We start from the raw sequence: 26,306 nt of genomic DNA on the forward strand, positions 1-26,306 counted from the left end.
AATTCATTTAGTCTTTTATTGACCTCATCGTGGTTGCTATTTATCTTATGCTCTGCATCCAACAATTTTTTTTGGAAATCCGCCATTGTCATTGTCGACATTGAGCGGGTTTGCGGGGGCGTGTATTTATTTGCCAGCGAAAATATTTTTCCTCTTTTTTTTTTTTTAATTAGCTAAAATAAATTTTATACATATAACTTTTAATTAATTAAAATTAATTAAATTAACTTATATATATATAACTTTTAATTAACTAAAATAAATTTAATTAATTAAAATAAATTTAATTAATCAAATTATATATATTATATATAATATATAATAGAATTACGTATATATGTTATATATATTATATATTTTACGTGATATATATATATATATAAATGTTATATATATAGATTTGACGTTATATATGGTTTTATATTCCTACTGTCACGTACTATTTTCAGAATTATTTTAATGATCGAATGGACAGTCACGTCCCACGGAAGTGTCACGTTCCGTTGACTGTTCAAAAGCTGCTCCTTTTTTTCTGCGTTATTATGGCAGACAATTGCCAGGGCTTCCTAACCGCAGAGCCACGCAATCGGACAGGGATATAACCGCACCGACAATCGGACAGGGATATAACCGCACCGAATCAGTGATTTTAGTATTATACCGCAATGAATAATCCCTACGGCAGGGTTCAGCGTATCTCTGCAGTGGACTTTCAGTCTTGTCACGACTAACCGTAGATATAAACAACACCGGAATCGTTGGTTCAGCGCAGACAAATGACGAAACTTTTCTGAACCGTTTCCCGCAGAGCCCAGGCAGTTGGACAGCCGGTACACGCAGGCTTCTTGTTGACTGTGTCACTCCAGGAGAATAAGCACAGCCCCACACGCCTGTTGTTTTATGGAAGACCCGTGGGGCCAAATAGTCAGCGAAATTTGTGGGCGTTACCAGTCTCGTGTGTTGGCTCCGATACCAATGAAGCGGAAAAACTTATGATACGCAGAATCATATGTAGAAATATTTTATTAAAAATATGAATTACAGATGATGATTGTTTACAATGGGTTGCCTGGCTTATATACCGCCATGGGAACCCTTTGGGAAAGGCCATGATCTTATGATCGTGCCCTTTCGTCTAATTAAAATTAAAATTAAATAATAACCTAAAATTAACTAATTTTTTTACATAACAGCTTGGTTGTTTCCCAATCCGCCCTCTTCAGTTCCACCATGAACTGATTGAGGGTGTTGACAGTGTAACAAATGTCTAGCCTGGTATTGACCAGATACATCAGGGACCCTATGAGTTGCCTGTATAAGGTAGGATCAACATCCTTGTCTTCTGATGCATCAATTTTGTTCCAGTTGGTGATCATTGGTGTAGCCATGGATCTACAATCCTGCATCCTGAATCTCTTCAAAATTTCTGTAGCATATCTCCCTTGTCCAAGGAAGATCTCCCCCTTTTTCTGCCAAACTTCCAACCCTAGGAAATAATGCATTTGTCCCACATTCTTCATGTCAAATTCTGCGGCTAGATTCTTCTTGCAGTCCTCGATGAACTTGGATGATCTTGTTAGGAAGAGATCATCCACGTATAATACTAGGATTAGAGGCTCATTCTCTACAACCAGATAGTAGAGATTTGGATTTGCGTCACTCTTGACAAATCCCATCCGCTGCAAGTAGCTATCAATTCGACTGTGCCATGCTCTAGGTGCATGTTTTAGCCCATAGAAGGCTTTCTTCAATCTACATACATGAGACTTCTTCTCATGTGTCTTAAAGCCTTCTGATTGTTCAATGTATACCTCTTCTTCTATCACCCCATTCAGGAATGTCGTTTTGACATCCATATGATGAATCTCCCATCCCATCCATGCTGCAAGAGATATCACGATTCTAATAAATGTACACCTGGCTACTGGGGCAAAGGTCTCTTCATAGTCAATCCCTTCCTTCTGAGCATACCCGTTAGCCACAAACCTGGCTTTGTATTTTCCCACACGGTTGTCTGCAGCGTATTTAATCTTGTAGATCCATCTCGAACCTACCACCGATCTATCTTGAGGCCTCGACACTACCTTCCAGACATCGTTCACCATTATGGAATTGTATTCCTTTACCATCGCATCCAACCAAACTGGATGTTGAGAAGCCTCCTGAAAACTGGCAGGCTCCCCATCTTGAGCTACTAATGCTTGATATCTGTTTGGCTGTTTTTGCTCACTTTTATTGTTTCTTGGTGCATCGATGAAATCATCTGCGTCTCATAGAATCTGACGAAGTTCCTTGCTCGTTCTTCCTTTGGTAGCAAGTGCTTTTATTAGCTCCTCCTCCTCATTTGATTCTTCCTGATCCAAGGAAGAATTCTTTACTTCCGTTGGTTGAAGTGGTTTGACCAACGACTCATCTTTTGACTGCTCGAGCAGGTGCTTTTATTAGCTCCTCCTCCTCTTGTGATTCTTCCCGATCCAAAGAAGAATTCTTTACTTCCATTGGTTGAAGTGGTTTGACCAACGACTCATCTTTTGACTGCTCTTCGGAAGACATTTTTCAAGATTTCCTAAGGGCCCTATCCTCCATGAACTTCACATTTCTTTGAAATACTACTCTCTTGCTCCCTGGAAGATAGATTCTGTATGCCTTAGCATTCTCGCTATATCCCACTAGATATCCTTTCTCTGTTGTTTGATCCAGCTTCTTCCTCTTTTCCTCAGGTATGCGGCAATATGCTAAGCTTCCAAATATCCTGAAATGACTGACTTTAGGTGTCTTCCCTGTGAAGACTTTCTCTAGAGTAGTCTTGCTCAATGCCCGATGAGGAGTTCTATTCTGAACATAGACTGCCGTGTTGCATGCTTTTGCCCATAGGAATTTTGGCATATCCTGATCATACGTCATGGCCCTAGCTGCTTCCACGATAGTCCTGTTATTTTTTTTTGCTACTCCATTCTATTCCGGATTGTAAAGAGCTATCCACTCTCGTCTGATGCCCTCCTTAGCGCAATACTCTCCACCATTATTTGAGCGCAAAAATTTTATTTTCTTCCCTGTCAGGTTCTCCACCAGAGCCTTGAACTCTTTGAATCGACATAAAACCTCGTCCTTGGTTTTCGGAAAATAAATCCAAGTTTTCCTTGAGTGGTCATCAATGAAGGTGACGAAGTACTCGACACCACTAAGAACTTTAGTGGACATAGGTCCACAAATATTTGAGTGTATCAATCCTAATACATTCTTGGCCCTTTTTTTACTTCTAGGAAATGTCGCTTTGGCATACTTTCCTAGAGCACATCCTCTGCATACATCATCTTGTTCTGTACTCAAATCTGGAACTCCTGCTACAATTTTCTTGAGAATTCTTAGAGCCCCATGGTGCAAATGTCCCATTCTTCGGTGCCATAGTTCATTCAAATCCTTGTCTCCATGACTGCCTATCAGTGCCATTGGTGATTCTAGTTATAGTTTGTATAACTTGCTACTTTTGATCCCAATCTACACTTTCTTTTTCCAGCTTGGGTGTTTGACGTATACTTTCTCCTTAATGAAGAAAATGTCATAGCCCTTTCCTTGAAGCTGCGATACGGAAAGTAAGTTCATCCCCTGTCCTGGTACATGCAGCACTTTGGTAGCACGGAACCGCTCTCCTATTTTTGTTTGAAAAACTATGGTACCCTTCCCTACTAGAGTACACTTCGCCTTATTCCCCATGGTAATCTGAAAATTCATCCTTTCCTCCTGATAATTTGAGAAACATTCCCGGATTCCTGTCATATGCCAAGAGGCTCCACTCTCTATATACCATACCTCTGATGATGCAGAGCTTATCACACAAGCAACTTATTCTTCCAATCTGGAAGCCAACATAGAGAAATCGAAATTTCTATCTCTTGTGCAATTTTCTAAAAATCTATGTGAGTCTCTTGACGTAGATGCCTCTGCATGATGGTCTCAACCCATAATTGATTTTCCCTTCATGTCTCTGATTACTTCCTCTGATACCATGTGAAAATTCTATGACTGCAACAACTGATTTATTTTACCTACTTATTTTCCAATAAGTTATTTACGAAATCCCTTTAGTAAACATTAAAATAAATTCTGCTACAGACATCACACCATAATACAAAAACAAATACATGCACAAGAATCAAACACATCAACATAGATATTTTGGACAATTGTCCCCGAAAAAGCCCAATGCGGGAAAACTGGTGCAATAGAGGAGGATTTTATTAATCAGCTATTCTTGAGTACAACTAGGTGCCAAACTGGCTTACCCAACATAGATAAATTCTCCAGCACCCTCCCTCATACTCAACGTCAAACTTGCTGGCCTCTGTGCAGCTCCCAGACTCTCTGCGTCAGCTCTTGCCTCCCTGCGTCAACACTGGGCCTTTCTGCGTCACCCATGCAGGCCCGCCATTGATTACGCAGTCAAGCTGCCTCTGCGTCTTCCTGAGAGGCTCTGCATCTGCCTCTCTCATCTCTACACTGATCATTTGGTGTTGTTCCTCCCTCTCTGTTCCGTACTCACTACCTCTTGCTGTAATCCAGACCACTAGTTTGAATTTCTCAGCAAACCCCGCTCCCAGAATCGAACTGACTGGTCTCCCTCAGTGTGTTCTTTAACTGACCCTCAAGCCTCCTCGTATACTTTTCCTGTTGGTCCTTCAACGACTGAGATTACATCTCTAATCAACGGCTAAGATTAGATTTGGCTTGATCCATGTCTTTTGGAACCTTCTAACCCAGTTTTATATTAATACCCATTAATATTTTATTTTTCCTAAGTTTAGGCTTAGGAACTCCATTAAAAATAATAATTGTTTTAATATCTCCCAAACCAGGTAGAATCTGCCCAAACCATTTCTGATTCTTGGAGATCTAATGTGCTTTAGCCTTTCCACCAATTTGCATGGCTAGAGCACATCCAATGCTACTGCAAATCAACAGACTACATGTGTTTGGGTACCTATTTGAGGCTCTTTAGGTCTAACTATGCCCTCCAGATTTAGCCATAACGATCTTTGAACTCGCTCTCTTGAAGTTACACTATAAAAGTCACCCAAAACCCTAATTTTTGATACTTGTTCTTGGATGAATCTTATAGTAAAATCCTTAGGGGTATTTAATCTATACCAATTGGGTTACTTAATATCTAAGATCTACTGGGGAAGCCTTCCTTGTGGGGATTGTGTTGAACCATATAAAGTAGGGGAGTAGTCGTTGAATTGATAATGGTAACTCTCCCATTGTTGCTCTAAATCTAGATTCCTTAGTGATGCCTTGCACTAGGGTGCTAGATTTTGCAGTAACAATTCCCCTTAGCAGTTCCAGTCATTTTATAGTAAGGTGACGTGGTAGTTTCAAGCGATAACATATGGCAACTTCTAGTTTTGACATATGATAGATTTCTATGATGGACGAGTGGTAGGATCTATATGCATGCATTGAGACATGAATGATGTGGATGTTGAAGTTTTGTAGCTTCAGTAGGTCTTCATAAATTGGTTTTAGCCCTCCAAATAATCAAGAAATGATAGATATTCATGTGCACTTTAAGCCGGTTTCAAATAATGGAATATTTGAATTTTAAATATTCATTTATGCTTCCAAAATATCAAGTTGACTCCAAGTCAGCCAAACCATAGGACGTGTCCATTTGGACCCCTTATTATCACTATATAAAGACCATTTGGCCTCCTTTAAAAACACAATTCGGACATCACACAAGAAGAAATCTTTTGAGGCTACAAGGATGAATTTGAGGCTCAAGGAAGGATGAATTATGAGAAGGCTAAAATTTCTGAAGCTCAAGAAGATCAAACTTTTGAGCTTATTGAGGGTAGTTTGACTAGGTTTGACTTGGGGTTGGTTTTTGTTTTGTTTATCTTTGTTTTGAAATTTTCAATTGTATCTATTGTTGAAATGGGCATATTCTCTTAGAAAAGGTTGTTGGGTTTTTCCTTTGGTTTGGGGTTTTTCTAAGGTAGCTCTGTGTCTCTTGTGTTTGGCTCTCTTCTTGTTCTTACAGGCATTATTGTTCTACTATTGATTAGTTTCTTGTATAATTTCTTATGATGAATGTGGTATAAGATGAATTGGGATAAGAATCATTGGAAGTAATTATCAATTAAGAGAATCACTGTAAATTCAACTGGTACCAGAGTGATGGTTTGAAAAGAGAAGCTTTGAATGAAAGATCAAAGGAACCCTAATCTCAGTTTAGAAGCTTGAACAAGCCCTAGGAGACTAGCCCTCAATTCGAGTTATATAGCTCGAAAACCTCAAATCATGACCAAAAAGGGGCTGCAGATATCTAAGGTAGGTTGCAGGCTGAGAGACCTCAAGAATTGCTTAAAAGAGGTCGAGGAGCCTTAAACATAAGTGATTTGAAGTACATCCAAGTTATGTTTTATGCAAGCGATCGATAAGTTTGTTTGAGATGTTTGCAAACCATAGTGCAGTACATATATGTCGTAGGTAGAGGAGATCAATTTTTTGATATTGTTCCCAGCTATGTCTTTTCAGACCCTCTCACCCTAAAGTTAAAGAGGACATCCATGTTACAACACCAAAGTCATTGCATTCTTCCAAGGCTTACTGTTGAAACCTATGCTCTAGTGACAATTGAAGTTGTTGAACGTATCATAAAGCAATATATTGACAATCTACTACATAACTCAACATCTTCGCTGGGAAAGTTGAAAGTGACTTTTGAAATTAATCATGGAGCAACTAATGGAAAGCTTAGACTCCTGGAGAACCATACAAGAAAGCTCACTAAAGAAATCTGTTAAAGGCTCAGGTTTGATGCCTCCTTGAATCCTTGGATTGTGAGGTATGTTCCATTGTCGACCCTGCCCCCTACACCTACCTACAAGTCAGTGAGAAAATCCTTCAACCCCACAAGGTGTGGTTAGTGGCAGGGAACTAAGAGAAGGTGTTGTCACACTAAATCCCCTCTCTCTCCTTTTAAGCTATCTCCTAGGTTAAATATGGTGGGTGGTCCCTAATATGGAAAACTAAGATAAAAGAAATGTGAGGTTCTAGGAGAGATGTTAAAGTAAAAGTGGATTATTTTTAAGAATTATGAGCAAAATATGATATGAGCAATAAAAATCATTAACATAATAAAACCATAAAACCAGTGTCTTAAGATAAATTGCTCAACAGGAATGAAAGATATATTTGCTCAAAACAAAAGTAGAATGTTTCCAACAATGAAAGCAAAGCAATCCTGAAATGGAGACAAAGATGTTAGCACGATAATCAATACAAGATATAAAATGTTTTTAAAATATAATCAATACCTAAATCAAAGCATATAGAGATGTATTGCAAAAGGAAAAACAATTAGAGTTCTACTTGCGAAAGGAAAATGAAACAATACTTGCCAACATAAAATATGCAATAATGACAAGTAAAATGGACAATTGCAAGTGAAACCATAATATGTATTAGCATGAGATGCACCTATACTAGATTTGAATGCAATTAGTCTTTGTTAGTTTTAATCTAAAATGCCTAATCTAAATGAGAAGTCCTCTTGAGCTCTTCCCAAAGGATAAAAATTGGGGTGACTGTAAGAAAAAGGGAGCGAGGGCACGAAGGTGTCATTAATGATATGAAACATAAAAACTGATAGCTTGGAAACTTGAATGTAAAAATATACACAGGTATTTGTAAATAATAATTTATTAATATATATAAAATGTATAAGTGGTGAATGTTACAATGAGGACCCGCATTTATATACCTAAGCAAGTGTCTTTTCGTGAATGGGCATGTCTTTTAGACATGTCTTTTCACTTAACTTAATGACTATTTAACCTAATTAATATTTGATTATTTAATATTCACATTTATTTTATTTATTTACTTGTTATGAATTATATTCATAACATGATACTTGTCCCCTGAGTCTTACGAGCCATTGTGTGCCTTTGTTCCTACAAAGGGGCAAGCCACCTTCATAAGGGTCACGACTCACAATGCTTTTACCTTACTTCATATTAGATGGAAGAAATTTCCAAGAAAGTCTTTTTCCCTATACTTGTCTTTTTCCCTATACTTTCTATCAACCAAGCTTATGCTTGGAGGTTAATTGAGTTAAAATGAAAACTATGCTAAATTTTGTAAATGATATGCAAGTAAGTTTTCCCAAGAGATTTGCAATGCTTCAAAATAATGGAAATGAGATAATGCTCAAAGTAAATTGCAAATGTAACTTCAATTGGAAAAATGAAATTAGCTTGTAAGTGAATTAAAGTGATGCAAGTAAGTTTTCTTTGCAAAAAAGGGAAATTGCCTCAAGTAGATGGAAATGCTCACAATGATGTAACTTGAAAAATTTCTCTCAAAGTTGTACAAGACATGTAAACATAAGCTTCATAAATAAATGGAATTGTAAATTGCTCCAAGTAAATGTCACAAACCATAAACTTATAGCAATTGAAAATGAGATGAAGCTAAAACGTGCTTGCTTGTAAAGTATGCTTTGAAAGTAAATGAACAAAACCACAAATGAGCCTATAGTGAAGCAAATTGTAAAGAGAGAAAATGTTAGACAACTAAATTAAACTTGCTACAAAAATTGAGATACTTGCATGTAAGAAATGAGTTGCTCTAAAACAAAATATCAACTTATACTTCAAAGCAAAAGGAATGAAAGGCAAAGCATCAAATGAAACTTGTAGCAAAATTTAACTTAGAAATTGAAATGTGATGGTGAGGTTGTGTTAATTTTAGAGCATGCAAAATGAGCTAAAAAGGAAAGTTAGAAAAGATGAGATGCCAAAATTAATCCACCCACGCAAAATCCTCCTTCTAAGTAAGGAGAAAGGATCCCTTGGGTAAACCTAAGCTCCCACAAGAAAGAAAAAAAGAGATTTTTTTAAGATATTACAATGGTGTAAAAACCTCTTAAAGGGCTGCCCAAAAGATGAAGGAGAGTTGTACAAGATGAGAGCTAGAAATAGCTAGAATATCCCTCCAAACTATAGCAACCTCAAAGGGCAATGAAGTCCTAAAATCATAAAATTACAAGCTCCCAAAGGCCCACGGTCTAGCCTTTTTTGCAGCTCCTTCTAGTGTCCGCGACGTCCTTAGAATAGATCTTGGGTGCTTGAGAGGTCTTACAAAAAAGATAGAGTTTTCAATGGTCTTTCCTCAATGCACTTGTCAAAACTCCAACTATGGGCTACAAAACAAAAACAAAATTAGTGTAGAATGCACATAAAATGAACAAGTATGATACAAAATAATGTAGAAAACCAAATCAAGTGATGGGAGTGAAGTTTGAATTCCATCACTTGCCTAGCTTGGAAAATGCTCTTAAATAGCTAAATAAATCAATTAAAGCACAATTTTTTAAAAGAGATTTAAATTTAGAGGTATTTGCATGTACACAAGCTATGTTCAAGAAAATCTCTGCAAGAAACCACTTTATAAAATAAAACTATGGAAATTCAAAGAACCAATTAGAGTTTTTTGGAGAATATGTCAAGAGTGGGTTTGTCTCTCCAAAGACTTCCCTTCACGCTTGATATTTGAATCCCAACAAGATTTTCCTCTACAAAACTTCAATCAAACATTAGTCCCATATAGATTTAACAAATAAGCAATGATAAGAAAACTCTGGAAATTTATTGGAATAACTAAAGATTTCCACACCTAGAGAATACTCCTAAATCGATTTCCAATGCAAGGTAACTTTACATTAACAAATCTACAAGAGCATATGAAAATAAAATAAATCAAAACATGAACAAATGAAATTATACCAATAGTGAGCTAATCATCATACTTCGAAAGAAGCACAACTCATGAATGAACCCCAAAGTCTTTTTTGCAATTGAGAATAAGTTTACATAAAAGTAGAGCTTTCCCAAGCACAATAGCTCATAACATCATACAATATGATAGCCCATGGCTCTATTATATAGAGAGTTGGGAGCAAATCCCAATGAAGAATGACAATGACAAATGACATTCGAGCCAATCCCAAGGTAGAGAGATTAAACAAGTGGCATGAGGTGACAATTCCAAAGAGAAATTCGAATTTGTTGAATGGAACTCCAATGCCAAGTGTAAAAATCAAATTCTAGCAAGTGGACATCATTTTCTTCTTCACTTGTGTGCCAAATTCGAATTTTATGATGGAATGACAAGTGTAGATGGGTGGTAACCCATGCGGGGACAATTTCCCAAAAAAATCTGCACCAAATATCCTCCCAAATGTGCATTAACTTCACAAATTCGAATTTCCAAGTAGGCAACTTTCTCATTTTATACCAAAAATTTGATTTTATTTGAGCACATGTCCTTTCCTTGATTTAAGGAATCCACATCACCTTGGGAGTTCACTTTAACTTCATCTCATTTCCACAACATTTAGCATGTGTGGATATTTTTTTTTCTCCATTTATTTAATTTCTGGCTTAATTAATTGTCAAATTTCTTAGTAAACTTAGAAAAAATGGGTTTTGAGGGTTCAAAACACTTTTTTAACCCCTCAAAATGTGTCAGTAGAAATTTGAAGGTGAAAAGTGCAAATTTTATTATTCATACCCCATACAACTTCTCTAGACATCACTTATTACATTACAAATACAATTTTATTAGCAATTTCCACAATGTGGAAAATCTAAAAAATTAAAAAATGACTACATAGACCTAGCCAAATTCCATGAATTTTCTTGTGTGATCTAGTATGGTAATATACATCAACTCTAGACTCTAAGATGTGTTAGGGGCTCAACCTTCAAACTGCCACCCCGACTTTGGGGTAAAAAGTGAGTGAAAAAACCTAGAAAATTATCTGCCTCTAAAAAAGAAGGGACAATTAGCCAGATAAAAAACACTCCAAGGTGTACTCGTTTCTTAATCGAGTCCCAACATCTTAAGCCCGTTACAGACTCAAAACTCATTATTACTAGTATTACTTATTACAATTCCCCACATGGTGTGGAATTTGGGTACTAAACTGAAACAAATATTTTGAGATCTCTCACAGAATAAACTTGTTTTAAGTATTGTGCTAAAGCATTTTTGGTAATTTAAAATTTAAAGACAAACATTTTATGTTTGATGTGTCATTCACTGGGGCTGAGTTCAGTTTTGTTGATATTGTAAATGAGAGGGGCATTCTTAAATTTCAGGATTGGAGTTGTCCTTGTAAAATTAAAAAAATTGCGACTACAATGGTCTCGAGGAAGCCAAGTTACTTGATTTGGTTGAGCCATAGAAGGGACGTAGACTTGGGCTACAAAAGAAGGATAGTCTTGGCTGAATTTCGCACCTATTTAGTTCTAGTTAAGGTCATAGGAAATAGGCTTGTAAGGTCTCAAGAAAAAGGACCAAAATAAATACGCTTTAGGTCTCCGAATCAGGGCTATATTGGCCATAGGATCAAGAGTCCAAAGAAACTAGGTACCTCATTAAAACGCATAATCAATGTTGCACGAAGCGAGGACGTTTTTTGGAAGCGAATCTGCGGAAGCGTCATTTCCAAAAAATCTAAGAAGTGAAGCGTCTCAGAAGTGTCTACTATATATATATATTTGCATTTATATTAAAGAACACTCCCAAAATACCAAATCAGTTGTAGAAGACATGAAAACATGCATATTTTTACATAAATCAAGATAGATATGGAATCCATTGTACATAAATGATTAATTATTCTAGTATCAACCATCTAGAATCTAAATTCCTCTTCTCTTGTCTAGCCCTTGCCTCTACTTAGATTCTCTAGGGATATTAGTCAACATTGCCCAATTTTTATCAAACTGCCTAATCCAAGTCTTATAATATGGTAGACAAAGTGTAACATTCCTGATCAATGATTTTGAATTGAGTGAAGGGTACATTTTTGCTAAGGCCATGGCAAAGGAGTTCAACATCAACAACACCAACACTAGGGTACATATAGGGCTCAGTGCTCTTGATTAAATGCCAATCACATGCCCTCATACATGATATAATAAAATAAAATGCCACAATCCCATTGATCCTTAATATTGTTAAGTGTGTTGAATTTTGAATGGGATATGAAATTCTATTTTCTCCATATGAAGTCTGATGAGGTTGGAACCACTCTCAAACATCTTGAGTCATTTCATGGTAATGTCAAAAATTTAAGTAAAAGGATGAAAATGAAAGATAAAGGAGAATGTCATTTTTACTTTCAAAATTTAACATTACCATTAGGGAGCATCAAGGGGCACCTTAGGAGTATTCGGAAAGCATGGTTCCTCACATAACAATTCGAAATTTCCATAAAAAAAAATAATAAAAGCCCTGCGGAACCATGTGAACCGCCCACCTTCTCTCGGATCCGCTTGCGATCTGCGCTGGATACACACCCGAACCTCCACAGATTCGCAGTCAATCCTTTCTGGATCAACGGGTCGTGCCCTTGCAGATTTGATTTTCGACGAATCACAAAAAAATGGCAGAACCGTAGATTCGCAGTTCCACTGGAGGATTGGTGGCAGATCTGTACGGGATGCGGTTCTGCCTCCTGATCCTTTGGGGGGGGGACAGTTCCCACAACATTGGAAAAATTGTTCGAAGATAAAGGACATATAGAGAACACGACATGACCTTGCCAGTCCTACTTAATTGATGATGTGATATAGTGAAAAATCTAACTTTTTTTGCTTTAATGAGCTTTATGGCTGGGAATGCCTATTACGTGTAAAATGTTGATCATGTATGATCCATGTTAGAAAAGAGTATTGCCAAGCATACTGTGAAGGCATTGATTTTTCAGTCTTGGGTTTATGTCTGGATGAGTTGAAGTGGTACTGATATGAGAACAATCACTGTTAAAATTAGCAACTAGGGCCAAACTCCATGTGGGTCATCTTATTTATGGCAGCTGATATTTTTCTTGGATCTCTCTCATCAAGAGGTGTAGGATTGATCTAAAGATCATCCGATTCTGATAAGTATTTATGAAGATATGAATTTATTTTGATTATGGACAAATTGACAAGTCGGCCAGCAACTTATGTAGGCTCAAAAGCCCAACAATCATGTCTATTCAACCTCTACGTTTTAGTATAAATAGAAGAGGACTTGAAGTTATTTGTCATACTCACATACTCTTCATGTGATCTCCTCCTCTCCATGTCTTTGGGTTTTGGTGAAGGAGAGACACTAAGAGTATATGCTGGCCTATGTAAAGATGATGCCCTAGCCGCAGTAAGGATGGTGCCCTAGATCTAAATGCAGTCCAAGAAGAAGCCTATGTTGGTATGGTAGAAGTCTTATGCGGTCATGGAGGACAACTCTCTAAGAAAGGTTCTACGCTGTCCTAAAGATGACCTTCCTACACAAGCATAAATGATGCCCTAACACAGCTCTAACAAGCTGTTCTAGGATGCAATTCAAAGAGGGTTCTTATGTGCCTTGACTACTATAAATACAAGCCCTAGTCGCAGGCCTATTGGGAGGATTATAGCCTCAACCTAGCCACTCATAATGGAAAGACTTGGCCGCAGTTCTAAGAGTTCCTTAGCAGTCAAAGAGAGCCACCATATGCTGCCTACAAGGTTTCTCATCCACTGTCCAAATACACAGTCTAATCTGCAATTCAAACAGGCATCTATTTGCCCTAGCCGCAGTGAAAAATGAAGGTTATAGCCATCAAAATAAAGGATCTCTAGCTGCTGTCATTTGTGCTACAAACTGCTGTCCAAGTAGGGCCTATACTGCCCTAGTTTCAGTCCTCATCTTGGCTGAAATTAGGGAGGACCTATTGCCTGAAGAAGCTCCTCCTAAACGTTGTCAAGGAAAGGCCTTAGAGCCACTGCTATGTGCAACCCTTATTCCGCAGCAAGAAGACCTTATACGCAGCTCTAAAAGACCGGTTACAGTCATTGTAATGCCACATTGCTGTAGGTGGCAGCATGGCCTATTTAAGGACCATTTGGGCAAGTTAATGTTATTCTTGAGGGGCAATAATATCTGCAATAAGGAGACTCTAGAGGTTGCTGTTTTAAGATTGTTTGGATCCCTAAGCTACAACCAAGAAGTGCCCCAACCAGTGATCATGACAGCATCAAAGACTGTGTCATAGAAGTATGGAGACAGCATAGTGATGACATTGTTCATGAGGACAGTTTAAGGTGACCTATCTAATAAGTAGTGACAGTGAGAGCAACAACATGATGTGTGCAACATGATGATTAAGAGCAGCAAGTTGTGTACAACGTACAACTCAGCAATGAAGCAGCATGGTGCAGCTCAGGAACATGGTATGATGTTGCAATATGGTGCAGGATGGTGAGGTGCAGCATATGGACGAGATGCAGCGCAATGACAGGTGAAGGAGTCACCTTGGAGAATCAGTTGAAGCAGCATGTCTTCAACTGATCTCATGTAGAGATGATCTATTCTATTATCTTGTCAAATCAAAGTGTTGACTTCTGATATATATGTACTATCTCTCTCTCTGCTGACCTATTGAAGAACATAGAAGAAGAATTTATCAAGGGTTTCCCCACATTGGTGTTTGTCCCTGGCTAGCGCCATATCTTGTGTCCTCTTGTCTTGGCTTGTCTTCTGCGATTTATGTTTATGTTCTATCTACAATTTACTTTAAGGCTGATGTGATTGCTAATCTGAAAAAGATCTTGAGCTAACTGTGAAAATTGAAATAAATTGCTCTAAGCATAGAACATACCTAAAATTAACATGGTATCGGAGTTGAGGTGAAGACAATGCCCAAGCAAGAGAGAAGGTAAATCAAAGAGCAATCACCGAAAACAGTTGGGAAAGGACAAAAGGACCAGTGGATTCCTCATCCCTCTTCAAATTCACTGAGGGTGAAGCCGAAGCAGAGAATATTATCAGAATGGTGCAGCGAAAGTTTCTAATGGCCTACCTAAAGATCACTTCATTAGGAAGTTCGGATCTAAGGGTGGAAGGAAAGGCGGATGCCTTGGTTGCAATAAGTTCGGCCATTATGCAAAGGAGTGTCCGAATGGTAGAGACACGTCTCTTGATGAAGATAACAATCATTCTAGGGACATCTTCAATGATCAAAGGAATGACAGGTAATGCAGGTCATCAAAGAAATGGTCGACTCTTCAAAGAAAACAAGGAACCCTAGGTATGAAGAATCAAATGTTGTTTCTGATAAGATAAAGAAGCGTTATCTTGTATTGGCCCTCTCCTTCAGATTCTTTGGGAATCTGGCTTATTGATTGTAGTGCTTTAAGGCACTTCATTAGATAGATGGGTGCACTCCCTAATTTTGTAGATATGGAAACACTCGTGGGATTATACTTGGAACCAATGCCACCTATCCTGGAAAAGGGTGTAGGGAATGTTATCCCTCAATTAAATGAGGGTAACTCAATTCATTTACAGAATCTTTTTTATGTGCCTGATCGCAAGAAGAACCTAGTGTCCATTTCAGTAATGGAAATCAAAGGTTTCAGGGTGGCACTCATAGATAGAAAGGTACGTGTTTGAAAATAGAATTTTCAAAGATGTTTTTGAGTTCAGGGTTGTATCAAATTGCAGAAAGGTCACTAGGGACCATGTCCATTGACACAACACCAGAGGGCTGTGAGTCAGATAGTGATAGGGATGCCTAAATTCAAAAAGAGCTTGAAAGTACATGTCTAAGATGTACCGAAGGAAAATCTTACAAGGGGACCATTACCCTCATATAGCAGGTCCACAAGTTTGGAACAACCCGAGGGGTTTGAGGTTGATGATCGGGAATCTCACGTATGCAGGTGGAAGAAAGCCCTCTATGGCTTGAAGCAAAACTCCCTAGGCATAGTATGAGAGGATTGATAGCTGTCAAATGAAGTTGAGATTCACTAAGAGTGAAGCTAATCCAAACCATTGTTTGAAGGTTGTGGATGATAGACCTCTCATACCAACACCTTACGAGGACGACCTATTTCTAACAGGTACAAACCCTCTCATTTGTAGAAGTAAGAGGGAGTTGGATTTCGAATGTGGAATGATAAATTGTAAGCCTGTGACTACCTTGAGGATCTTAACTTTTAGAAGTTATATGGTAGTGATGTCGGACCAGATTTGGGAAATGCCTTTGAGTTTCATAAAATCATTCGCATTGATGTTTTTGGTGAACTTTCGTCTGGACATATGTTTTGCAGTTAGCATGGTGAGCTCATATTTGGTTGAACCTCACTAGATTGATGCTAAGAATCTTCTGAGATATCTTTGGGGCACAACTCTCATGGATTGAGATACATTGTCGGAAATATGAAACTGCATGATTATTCGAACGCTGATTGGGCAGGTAGTGTGGAGGATCATTAGAGCACTTCTTAATGCTAGTTCTCTTTGGATTCTGCTTCGATATCATGGATGAGCAGGAAGCAGAAGTCGGTTGCTATAAGCACCGCCGAGACCGAATACATAGCTACGAGTATGATCTCGTGTGAAGCTGCATTGCAAAAGCTCTTAAGTGAGTTGTTTGTACACATGATGAATACCACTGTGATTCTCTGTGACAACCAGAGGTGGGATTTAATTATTGAGGAATCCCGTATTCGATGATTGCTCTAGCAGATAGACATTAGATACTGCCTTATCTGGGATATGGTAAGTCGATGAGCAAGGAGGCTCCATCACATTGAGACTAATGTATAGGTCGCAGAGATTTTGTCAAAGCCCTAGGGAAAGGTCAAATCTGTGACTTTCTTGAACAACTTGGAGTCGTTGAGAGACCTTTGCAAAAACGTCCTGCATGTTGCATACATTGAGCTCTGGGAGCTCTAGGGGGGTTGGGGTACTTACTAGAGCAACATACGACCACAGGGCGACTCACCCTCCCCTAGTGGTGCGCTATGAACAAGATGATTAGTTCTCCTATGGGCCAAGATGATTTGTTCTTCGTGGCGACTATGGAACAGGATGATTAGTTCTCCTGTGGGCCAGGATGATTTGTTCTGTGTGGCGACTGTGGAACAAGATGATTCGTTCTTTTGTAGGCCAGGATGATTAATTCTCTGTGGCATCCACTGGATAGGATGATTCGTTCTCCTGTGGATAGGATGATTCGAGGCATCCAACCCATGCAGTCTGGGACTCATGGGAAGTACCTCTCATTTGATCAATGAGCATAGAAATGAGGATAGGGACCATAGTAGTTCTATCGATGGACGCATCATTGTATCTATCGTACTCCCTATGCTAGGATGACCTTCATTGATCTGGGATCAATGATACTGGTCTGGGACCAGTGAGAGTGGTACACACTCTGAGACTGACTTCGGGTCAATGGAGGATGGTATGATACATCCTCGATCACTTCTTCTTCTTCATAGTTCGATCAAAGTAGAGCAGAGCTCAGTAGATCAGAGCAGAGCAGATCAGTGCAGGGCACTGATGGCAGAGAGAGTACAGTCGGACATATGGATCAAAGGATGGAGTTCTCCCTAGTTGAGAGGGAGTGTTAAAATTGGCAACTAGGGCCAAACTCCATGTGGGTCATCTTATTTATGGCAGCTGATATTTTTCTTGGATCCCTCTCATCGAGAGGTGTAGGATTGATCTAAAGATCATCCGATTCCGATAAGTATTTATGAAGATATGAATTTATTTTGATTATGGACAAATTGACAAGTCGGCCAACAACTTATGTAGGCATAGAAGCCCAACAGTCATGTCTATTCAACCTCTACGTCTTAGTATAAATAGAAGAGGACTTGAAGTTATTTGTCATACTAGCATACCTTTCATGTGATCTCCTCCTCTCCACGTCTTTGGGTTTTGGTGAAGGGGAGACACTGAGAGTATACACTGGCCTATGTAAAGATGATGCCCTAGATCTAAACGCAGTCCAAGAAGAAGCCTACTCTGGTATGGTAGAAGTCTTATGCGGTCATGGAGGACAACTCTCTAAGAAAGGTTCTATGCTGTCCTAAGTATGACCTTCCTACACAACCCTAAATGATGCCCTAATACAGCTCTAACAATCTGTTCCAGGATGCAATTTAAAGAGGGTTCTTATGTGCCCTGACTACTGTAAATACAAGCCCTAGCCGCAGGCCTATTGGGAGGATTATAGCCTCAACCTAGCCACTGATAATGGAAAGACTTGGCCGTAGTTCTAAGAGTTCCTTAGCAGTCAAAGAGAGCCACCATATGCTGCCTAAAAGGTTTCTCATCCACTGTCCAAATACACAGTCTAATCTGCAATTCAAACAGGCATCTATCTGCCCTAGCTGCAGTGAAAAATGAAGGTTACAGCGATCGAAATAAAGGGTCTCTAGCAGCTGTCATTTGTGCTACAGACTGCTGTCCAAGGGCCTATATTGCCCTAGTCTCAGTCCTCATCTTGGCTGAAATTAGGGAGGACCTACTGCCTGAAGAAGCTCCTCCTAAATGCTGTCAAGGAAAGGCCTTAGAACCACTGCTATGTGCAACCCTTATTTCATAGCAAGAAGACCTTATACGCAGCTCTAAGAGACCGATAACAGTCATCGTAATGCCACATTGCTGTAGGTGACAGCATGGCCTATTTAAGGACCATTTGGGCAAGTTAATGTTATTCTTGAGGGGAAATAGTATCTGCAATAAGGAGGAACTAGAGGTTGTTGTTTTAGGACTGTTTGGATCCCTAAGCTACAACCAAGAAGTGCCCCAACCAGTCATCATGACAGCATCAAAGACAGTGTCATAGAAGTATGGAGACAGCGTAGTGATGAGGTTGTTCATGAGGACAATTTAAGATGACCTATCTAATAAGTAGTGACAGCTAGAGCAGCAACATGATGTGTGCAACATGATGATTAAGAGCAGGATGTTGTGTACAGCGTACAACTCAGCAGTGAAGTAGCATGGTGCAACTCAGGAACATGGTATGATGTTGCAACATGGTGCAGCACGGTGAGGTGCAGCATATGGACGAGATGTAGCACAATGACAGGTGAAGGAGTCACCTTGGAGAATCAGTTGAAGCAGCATGTCTTCAACTGATCTCATGTAGAGATGATCTATTCTCTTATCTTGTCAAGTCAAAGTGTTGACTTCTGATGTATATGTACTATCTCTCTCTCTACTGAACTATTGAAGAACATAGAAGAAGAATTTATCAAGGGTTTCCCCACATTGGGGTTTGTCCTTGGCTAGCACCATATCTTGTGTGCTCTTGTCTTGGCTTGTCTTTTGCGATTTATGTTTATGTTCTATCTGCAGTTTACTTTAATGCTGATGTGATTGTTAATCTGAAAAAAATCTTGAGTTAACTGTGAAAATTGAAATAAATTGCTCTAAGCATAGAACATACCTAAAATTAACAATCACAAGATATGCTCTTAATGTCATTGTTGAGCTAGATCAAGGTTTGACAAAATTTGTGTATGCCAAGTTTGATATTAGGAAGGCTCTCACAAGGATCATGGAAACAAATAATTAACATTGTTGCTTAGGGTTTGAAAAGTCCTTATTATAGTAGATTGTTTGGAGCTTCTATTGAGCTAAGGCTTGGACTACAAAATTTGTTGTCATGTTGAGCATTGTTTTAAATGACACTTGAACGCTAATCTCCTAGGACTGTTGCTTGTTACTAAAACATTATATTGTTATTGTCAGAAGCATTATTATACTATTGTCGGTCTGAGATGATTGGGTAGAATGGTTTGATGAGTAGACCTAGGGTTTGTGGACAAAACCATAGATTTGGACCTAGATCGATAATTTTGCTGCATAAAGAAACCCTAAGGAATGCAACATACTAATGATGGAAGGGATGAGGATGAACGATTTCTGCAAGATGGCAAGGATCAAGAGGGAGTTGAAAAATTTCCCTCTATCCTTAAAAGATAAGTATTGTATATCTCTCATTCCTAATTATTATTATTGTTGGTTTACTATTAGTTAGCCTTTTGTCCACTGGGTAGGAGGGATGATTAGGGGACTCTCTTAACTCTTAACTCCTAAGATGATTACAATGCTTTCATGAGTCGCTTATGAATAAAGGGATCAAAAGATGGATTCATTTATGAATAAAGGGATAGAAAATGGATGGATGTGATGTTACAATGGTGGTTTTACAAGGTAAATGGTAATAAGCCTTCTTTAGGTGCTTCTAATCTATATTGTTGACACAATTTTGCTAGTATTTTCCCTTGTAAAATGACTATTCTGCTAAGAACCAACAAGCTAATTAGTTCCAAAAGTGATGCAACTAAGTTTGAAACACTCAAACAATGTTAGTATATGAAATCCCAAAATTGTTAGTTTTTGTAGCATCAGATGTGTTCTAGCCACGAAATTTGGTGGAGAGGCTAGAATGCATGAGATCTCCAAAACCCCCTGAAATCGTTTCTAGAAATTCCACTGAGAGGTGACTTAATTAGATTATTAACCTATTTTTAATGTTTACTAAGTCAAAACTTAGGAAAATTGGTTGATTAATCAAAATTAATTAAGTCAAGGTGAGAATTCTCTATAAACTCACACGAATTGACAGAAGATTAATCTAGGCCCTTGATTAAGTTTTAATCTCGTTTATTGGTGCTCCAACAGAGGATTATAAGAAGAAGTCGATGGGCACTTGGAGAATACACCAGAGACACTTGGAGAATTTGATTTTCCAGAGTAGCAGCAGTCATTTATCAGAGAGTTCGAGCTTCGGTGACGAAGCAAAGACAATGAGGGGCAGGGACTATGAGGCTGGAGGAAGTTTTCCAAATCCAGCGAATACATTTGCAGAGAGGCCAAGATTTCTCTAGGAGGTTGCACAGAGGCAATGCAGAGCCTCAAGAAGACAATTTGATTTGCTGAAGAGAGCAGACATTTTAGTTCCAAAGGTCGGGAAGGAGTCCCAAAGTGACGAAGAGACGTTTTCCCAGCCAACAGTAGGCAGGACAGCTAGATTAGCAGTCAATTCAGGAAGCAGTTGCAGCAGGCAGCATCAGGTTGACACAAAACTTGTGTAGGCCCAATTGGACAACTTGCTTTTCGGAAGCAGTTCAATACCGAAATTATCCAAAGTGGGGATAATTTCCCTCTAGTATTTTTGCCAATATTTTTCTCTGCAAGATTGCCAGATTTCGGCATTCAGATTATTGTTCTCATAATTTCTCATCGTTGCATAATAATAAAAACCCTCAGTTGTTGCACTGGTTTTCCCAAATTGGGTTTTCCTGGGGACAATTGTCCAAAAATAACAATGTCATATTTTTATGTGTGTGCTAAATTTTCTCAGATTCCAGCGTTATTTTTCTTCCGTAGTTTTATTTGTGAAGGTTGCAGTGTGATTTATTTGGTAATTTCCATAGCATAGCAGATAAATTGTTAATTTAATTGACAATTAGAAAAATAAATCCCAGTTGCTACAATAAGATTTCAGTTTTGAAATTTTCACAAAAATACCAAGTGAAATGCCTAGGCTAAAATGCTAGATTTCTTCACCATTTAGCTAAGGAAAAGCCAGCTCTTTCTTAGCTAAATGTGTTGTTGTTTGGATCGCGGCCAAATAAAGCCTTTAGATGCTAGATATATCAAATGAAGCATTTGAATAAGAAGCAAGAATTGCTGATAGAAATTTTGTGAGGAGAGAAGAGAGAGTAGGGGCCCTTTGAAGGTGCTTGATCCAAGTGGGTCTAATGCTATGAAAAGATGCTAGAAGATGGCTGGTCCAACTGACAACTTCCCCAACTCCAAGCAAGAGGAACATGCATCACACTTAAGATCTTGCAAAAGAGATTAGAAGGATAGATGTAGCTTGCACAATGAGAAAGGTAAACACGTTTAACTGAAAAATAAATGTAATACTAGATACCAGAATGCAAACTAACAAGAAGATGGCAAACACTTGCTATCTCTCCTTTGGGCAACAATGCCCCTATCAAGACCTAAGTTATAAACCTTAAACAATTAAATTGAAAGCACAACAGGTTACCTCAATGCAGAGCCAAGCAAACCACACAAAATTGCTAGAACATGGACCTCCAAAGTCTTCTTTTTATTATCAAGATAGAACAATTACAAAACAATACTAGCAACATTTCCCCAAGCTCAAGTTTCCAATCTCTGTCTTGAAAGAGAGGTTAACATTACATTTATAAGAAAATAGATGAGAATCCCAATGAGGAGAGATGTCCCAAGTGGCAATCGTTGATAATCCCAAGGCAAACGAGTTGATCCAAGTGTTGGTGAAGATCCCAAGGCAAGAGCTTGAATTACCAAGTGTGCAAGAATTGCCCAAGAGTGGACTGCGTGTGTCTGTTAGGCGGATGTGCATATCTCCAAGTCTGGCAGTGTAGAATACATGTGTAACAACGCAGCATAGAGAAGAGCATGTGTATGAGAATTGGCTGCCAAGTGTGCCTACACAGGCTGCAAGAGGAGACAATGTATATTTCTAAGGGGAACAACATATAGCAAGTGTGGAGTGATGGTTGAATTGAAGTGGGAGTGGGCTACCACATGCCCCACTTAACTCAGCCTCTCGACATGTGTGAACTCGCCCTCATGGATGGAGCAACTCAACCCTCTAACTCAAATTTTGCTAGTAGTTAACTGGTGCTGGTGGGCATAAACCTCGTCCATTAATGGGACCAACTCGACCTCCATGCGGGCTTCCAACTCATCCATCAACTCACTCTTTGTTACCATTTCACTTCACTTCACTGCTTGTGAGAGGGAGTTGACCAAAAACTTTTTTTACTATGTTCCCATTTTATTAATTACTGATTTTCCTTGCCTTTTTTCTCACTGAAATTTATGTATGAATTTTTTACTGAGAAATGTGAATCATAGCCATAATTCTGTTTACCAATGACATCACTGCTTTCCTTCCGATTGGGAGCATAAATCTTCCCATATATATAAGTTTTGAAAGTCCATTTCATTTGATGACCAGATATAAAATTTTCAGTTCTTGCAAGGAAAAATAGCTTCAAAACCTTCTTCTGGATTCTTTGAAGATTTACATAATGTTTTATTAATGAAAGAGAACTTGTAAAAAGATAAATTGTCAAAATTCTGAAATCTCAACTTTCAATTGCCCTAGTTCACTTATTACAAACATCAGTTGAGAAAACCCTCAAAATTGTCAATCCACAGGCATCTGATTATCTGATCATAATCTTGATGCAGGTCCGTTCCTTGGGTCCCATTAATCCAGTTACTAGACAACCAGTGAAAGGGCGCAAGGTTGGGGGAGGAATCCGTTTTGGAGAAATGGAGCGTGATTCAATTCTTGCACATGGAGCAGCCTATTTGCTTCATGACAGACTTCATACCAGTTCTGATTATCACATTGCAGATGTTTGCTCTAAATGTGGGAGTTTATTGTCAACTTTGTCTGCCCCTCAGAAACAAAGAAGTGATGGACTGACCAGTTTACCTATGAGTGGAAACAATGGTAAGAAGACTATCTGCCATGTCTGCAAGTCAAGCAAGGCTATTGAGACAGTGGCAATGCCTTATGTATTCAGGTATTTGGCAGCGGAGCTGGCAGCAATGAACATTAAGATGGCTCTTCAAATTTCTGATGCAGCTTGATGACAATGACAGTAGATTTTCCAGGAATGTATTGAATCATCTTGATTGCACCATAGCTGTTTATGGTTGTCATGTCTGTTGGTGCTTTCTCAATATTCTCAAAGCTCTACCCTGTAATTTATGCTCACTTTGTCTATTATCACCTTCATTAATGAAATCAATGCTTGAGTAATGACCGTATCACATCTATTATGTCATGTTACTAGAAACGTAAGATTGTGTTAGTGGCCAAGATTTTAATTGATATGGATTTAGTTTTGTTTTTTTGCCCAAATTTTCGAGTGATGAAATCATTTAACTACATGGATAACATTTTCTGGTGCTTGTTTTATTCTATTCAGCGCATATAGACATATGATATATCTAATTTGTTTGGAGTTTAGATGTAATTTGTGGTTTTCATATTATAAAAGAGAACGTGAACGTGTCGTATGATGCAATGCTAACTCCGATCAGTATTTCAGAAAATGTAACAAGCAGGGTTCGTATACGCAACGAAATATTCAGAATATCTAGAATATGTAAGTATTCATTATAGGATAAATAGAATATTTATATAAAGAATGTTGAATTTACAAGAGATATGATATGATTACAAATTGGTGTCCACTTATCTACTTAGGCAGGTGCCCTTCATGACCAGTCATGTCCTTTAAGACATGCCTCTTAAGTAACTAATTATTATTTAATTAATTATAATACTTTAAGACATGCCCTCTTCAATGACGCATTGTTAATTAATTATTATTATGATAATTATTATCTATATTATTTATATATATTATATTCATAACATAAAAGCTCCAAAACCCCCTGAAATTTTTGGCTTTAGTAGTTGCTTTGAATGTGGAGTTAGTATATTATAACTTGTTGGATGCTGGATATTTCAGACATCTTGTTGACTCTTTTATCAAAGTTGGAATGATGACCAACTAAAGATTCACAAAATTCGAACTATGCATTTATCGCATCATTCATGAACTTCATTAACTCATAAGGTCTTGAAATATGGATGAGAGTTAATGGTGAGTTGTTAAGTTTATGTATGTTCTATGCTTAGAGCAATTTATTTCAATTTTAACAGTTAGTTTAATATCTTTTCTAGGTTAGCAATCATATCAGCATTAAAGCAAACTGCAGATAGAACATAAACATAAATCGCAGAAGACAAGCCAAGACAAGATGACACAAGATGTGGCGCTAGCCAGGGACAAACCCCAATCTGGGGAAACTCTTGATGAATTCTTCTTACATGTTCTTCAATAGTTCAGCAAAGAGAGAGAGAGAGAGATAGTACGTTTACAACAGAAGTCAACACTTTGACTTATCTAGATAAGAGAATAGATCATCTCTAAGAAGATGATACATGAGATCAATTGAAGACATGCTGCTTCAACTGATTCTCCAAGGTGACTCCTTCACCTATGTTGCATCTCGTCATCATGTTGCACCTCACCGTGTTGCACCATGTTGCACCCATCATCACAATGTTGGACCTTATGACCATGTTGTACCCATCATACTATTGCACCTTATGCTGCACTGTTGTCCCATGTGTGATAACCATGTTGTCATACAACATGTCTCATGTGCTTGCAACACTATGCTGGCCATGCTGCCCCATGCTTGCCATGTTGTGCATGCTTCACCATGATTGCTGTTGTCCATGTGACTTTGTTGCCATGTCACAACTGTCCTATTTACTTTGTTGCACTTGCTGCCATGTCACAACTGTCCTATTTATTAGCACTGATGTACTAGTTGCCTTGTTGTCCCATGCATCTATCTATCAATCCGCAAACAGCCCTCAATTCTGCTACATGCTACTGATGATTTCTGCCTAGGGTTTTGTGCATGTACTAGTCTGGTTAGGGCACACTAACAAGCCTAACATATAGGGAGAATACCCTTGTTTGCCTTGTTGTCCTTAGAGATGACTGCGGCCTAGTTAGGAGGTTCTTTCTAGGCCTCTTGGCCACATAAACTTCATCTCCCAACAGCTGTTGTAATAGTCCATCACTGTGGCCTTATAAGCAGAGATATACACCCCAAAATTATGCATAAAACAATCATGAAACTCACCTCTAGTCTACGATCTGATTTGCATGGTAAGACCGCTCCAATGTGTCACCTCAAGCCATCGTTCTTGCCTCCTGCAATGGCTAAGAGATGCAGCTTTTCTTCTTTAAAATCCGCACCCAAAACAGTGCACAAACTTGGACTTGCCTCAGCGTTCCTTGCTCCAAACTTGCACTATATTTCGGAGCTTTTGTGTACCTTAGGATTGCGTTAGGGCATCCTGTGTTAGGTTTGCGTTAGGGTAGCCTTTAGGTCTACATTAGGGCAGCATTCTCTATGCTTCTAGGGCTGCCTTCCATTTGCGTCTAGGGCAGCCTTCCATCTGCGTCTAGGGTAGCCTCTTTTCCTCCAATGTCTAGGGCTTCCACTCCTAGATTTCTCTTCCACTAAAAACCCAAGACAAGTGGAGAGAAATCAAGATAGAAGTGTGTGTGAGAAATGACTCTCAAGTCATTTCCTTTTATATTAAAACGTTGAGCACATGTGGGGTTTATTTGGTCGCTGGCCGACCTTGACGAACTGTCTTATAACATAAATAAATTCATAACTCCCTGAATACTTATCGGAATCGGATGATCTTTAGATCAATCCTACACCTCTCGATGAGAGGGATCCAAGAAAAATATTAGTTGCCATAAGTAAGATGACCCACATGGTGTTTGGCCCTAGTTGCCAATTTTAACATGAGTGAATAAGGGATACTTCTC

General features: G+C 38.6%; 1 protein-coding gene across 1 annotated transcript in view; it reads left to right on the top strand.

The window, feature by feature from the left end:
* The window catches only part of NRPA2 (nuclear RNA polymerase A2), a 345,762-nt gene extending 322,070 nt beyond the window's left edge, over nucleotides 1-23,692 (top strand). Inside the window, exon 27 of the mRNA XM_089405878.1 lies at nucleotides 23,113-23,692. Coding sequence (XP_089262004.1) covers nucleotides 23,113-23,520 — 408 coding nt within the window. The 3' untranslated portion in view covers nucleotides 23,521-23,692. The remainder of the gene's footprint in view (nucleotides 1-23,112) is intronic.
* The last annotated feature ends 2,614 nt before the right edge of the window (nucleotides 23,693-26,306 follow it).

The sequence above is a fragment of the Pinus tabuliformis genome, chromosome 2_2, assembly GCF_031772625.1.
Source record: "Pinus tabuliformis cultivar Carrire ecotype Pingquan chromosome 2_2, CPIR1, whole genome shotgun sequence".
Classification (NCBI taxonomy): domain Eukaryota; kingdom Viridiplantae; phylum Streptophyta; class Pinopsida; order Pinales; family Pinaceae; genus Pinus; species Pinus tabuliformis.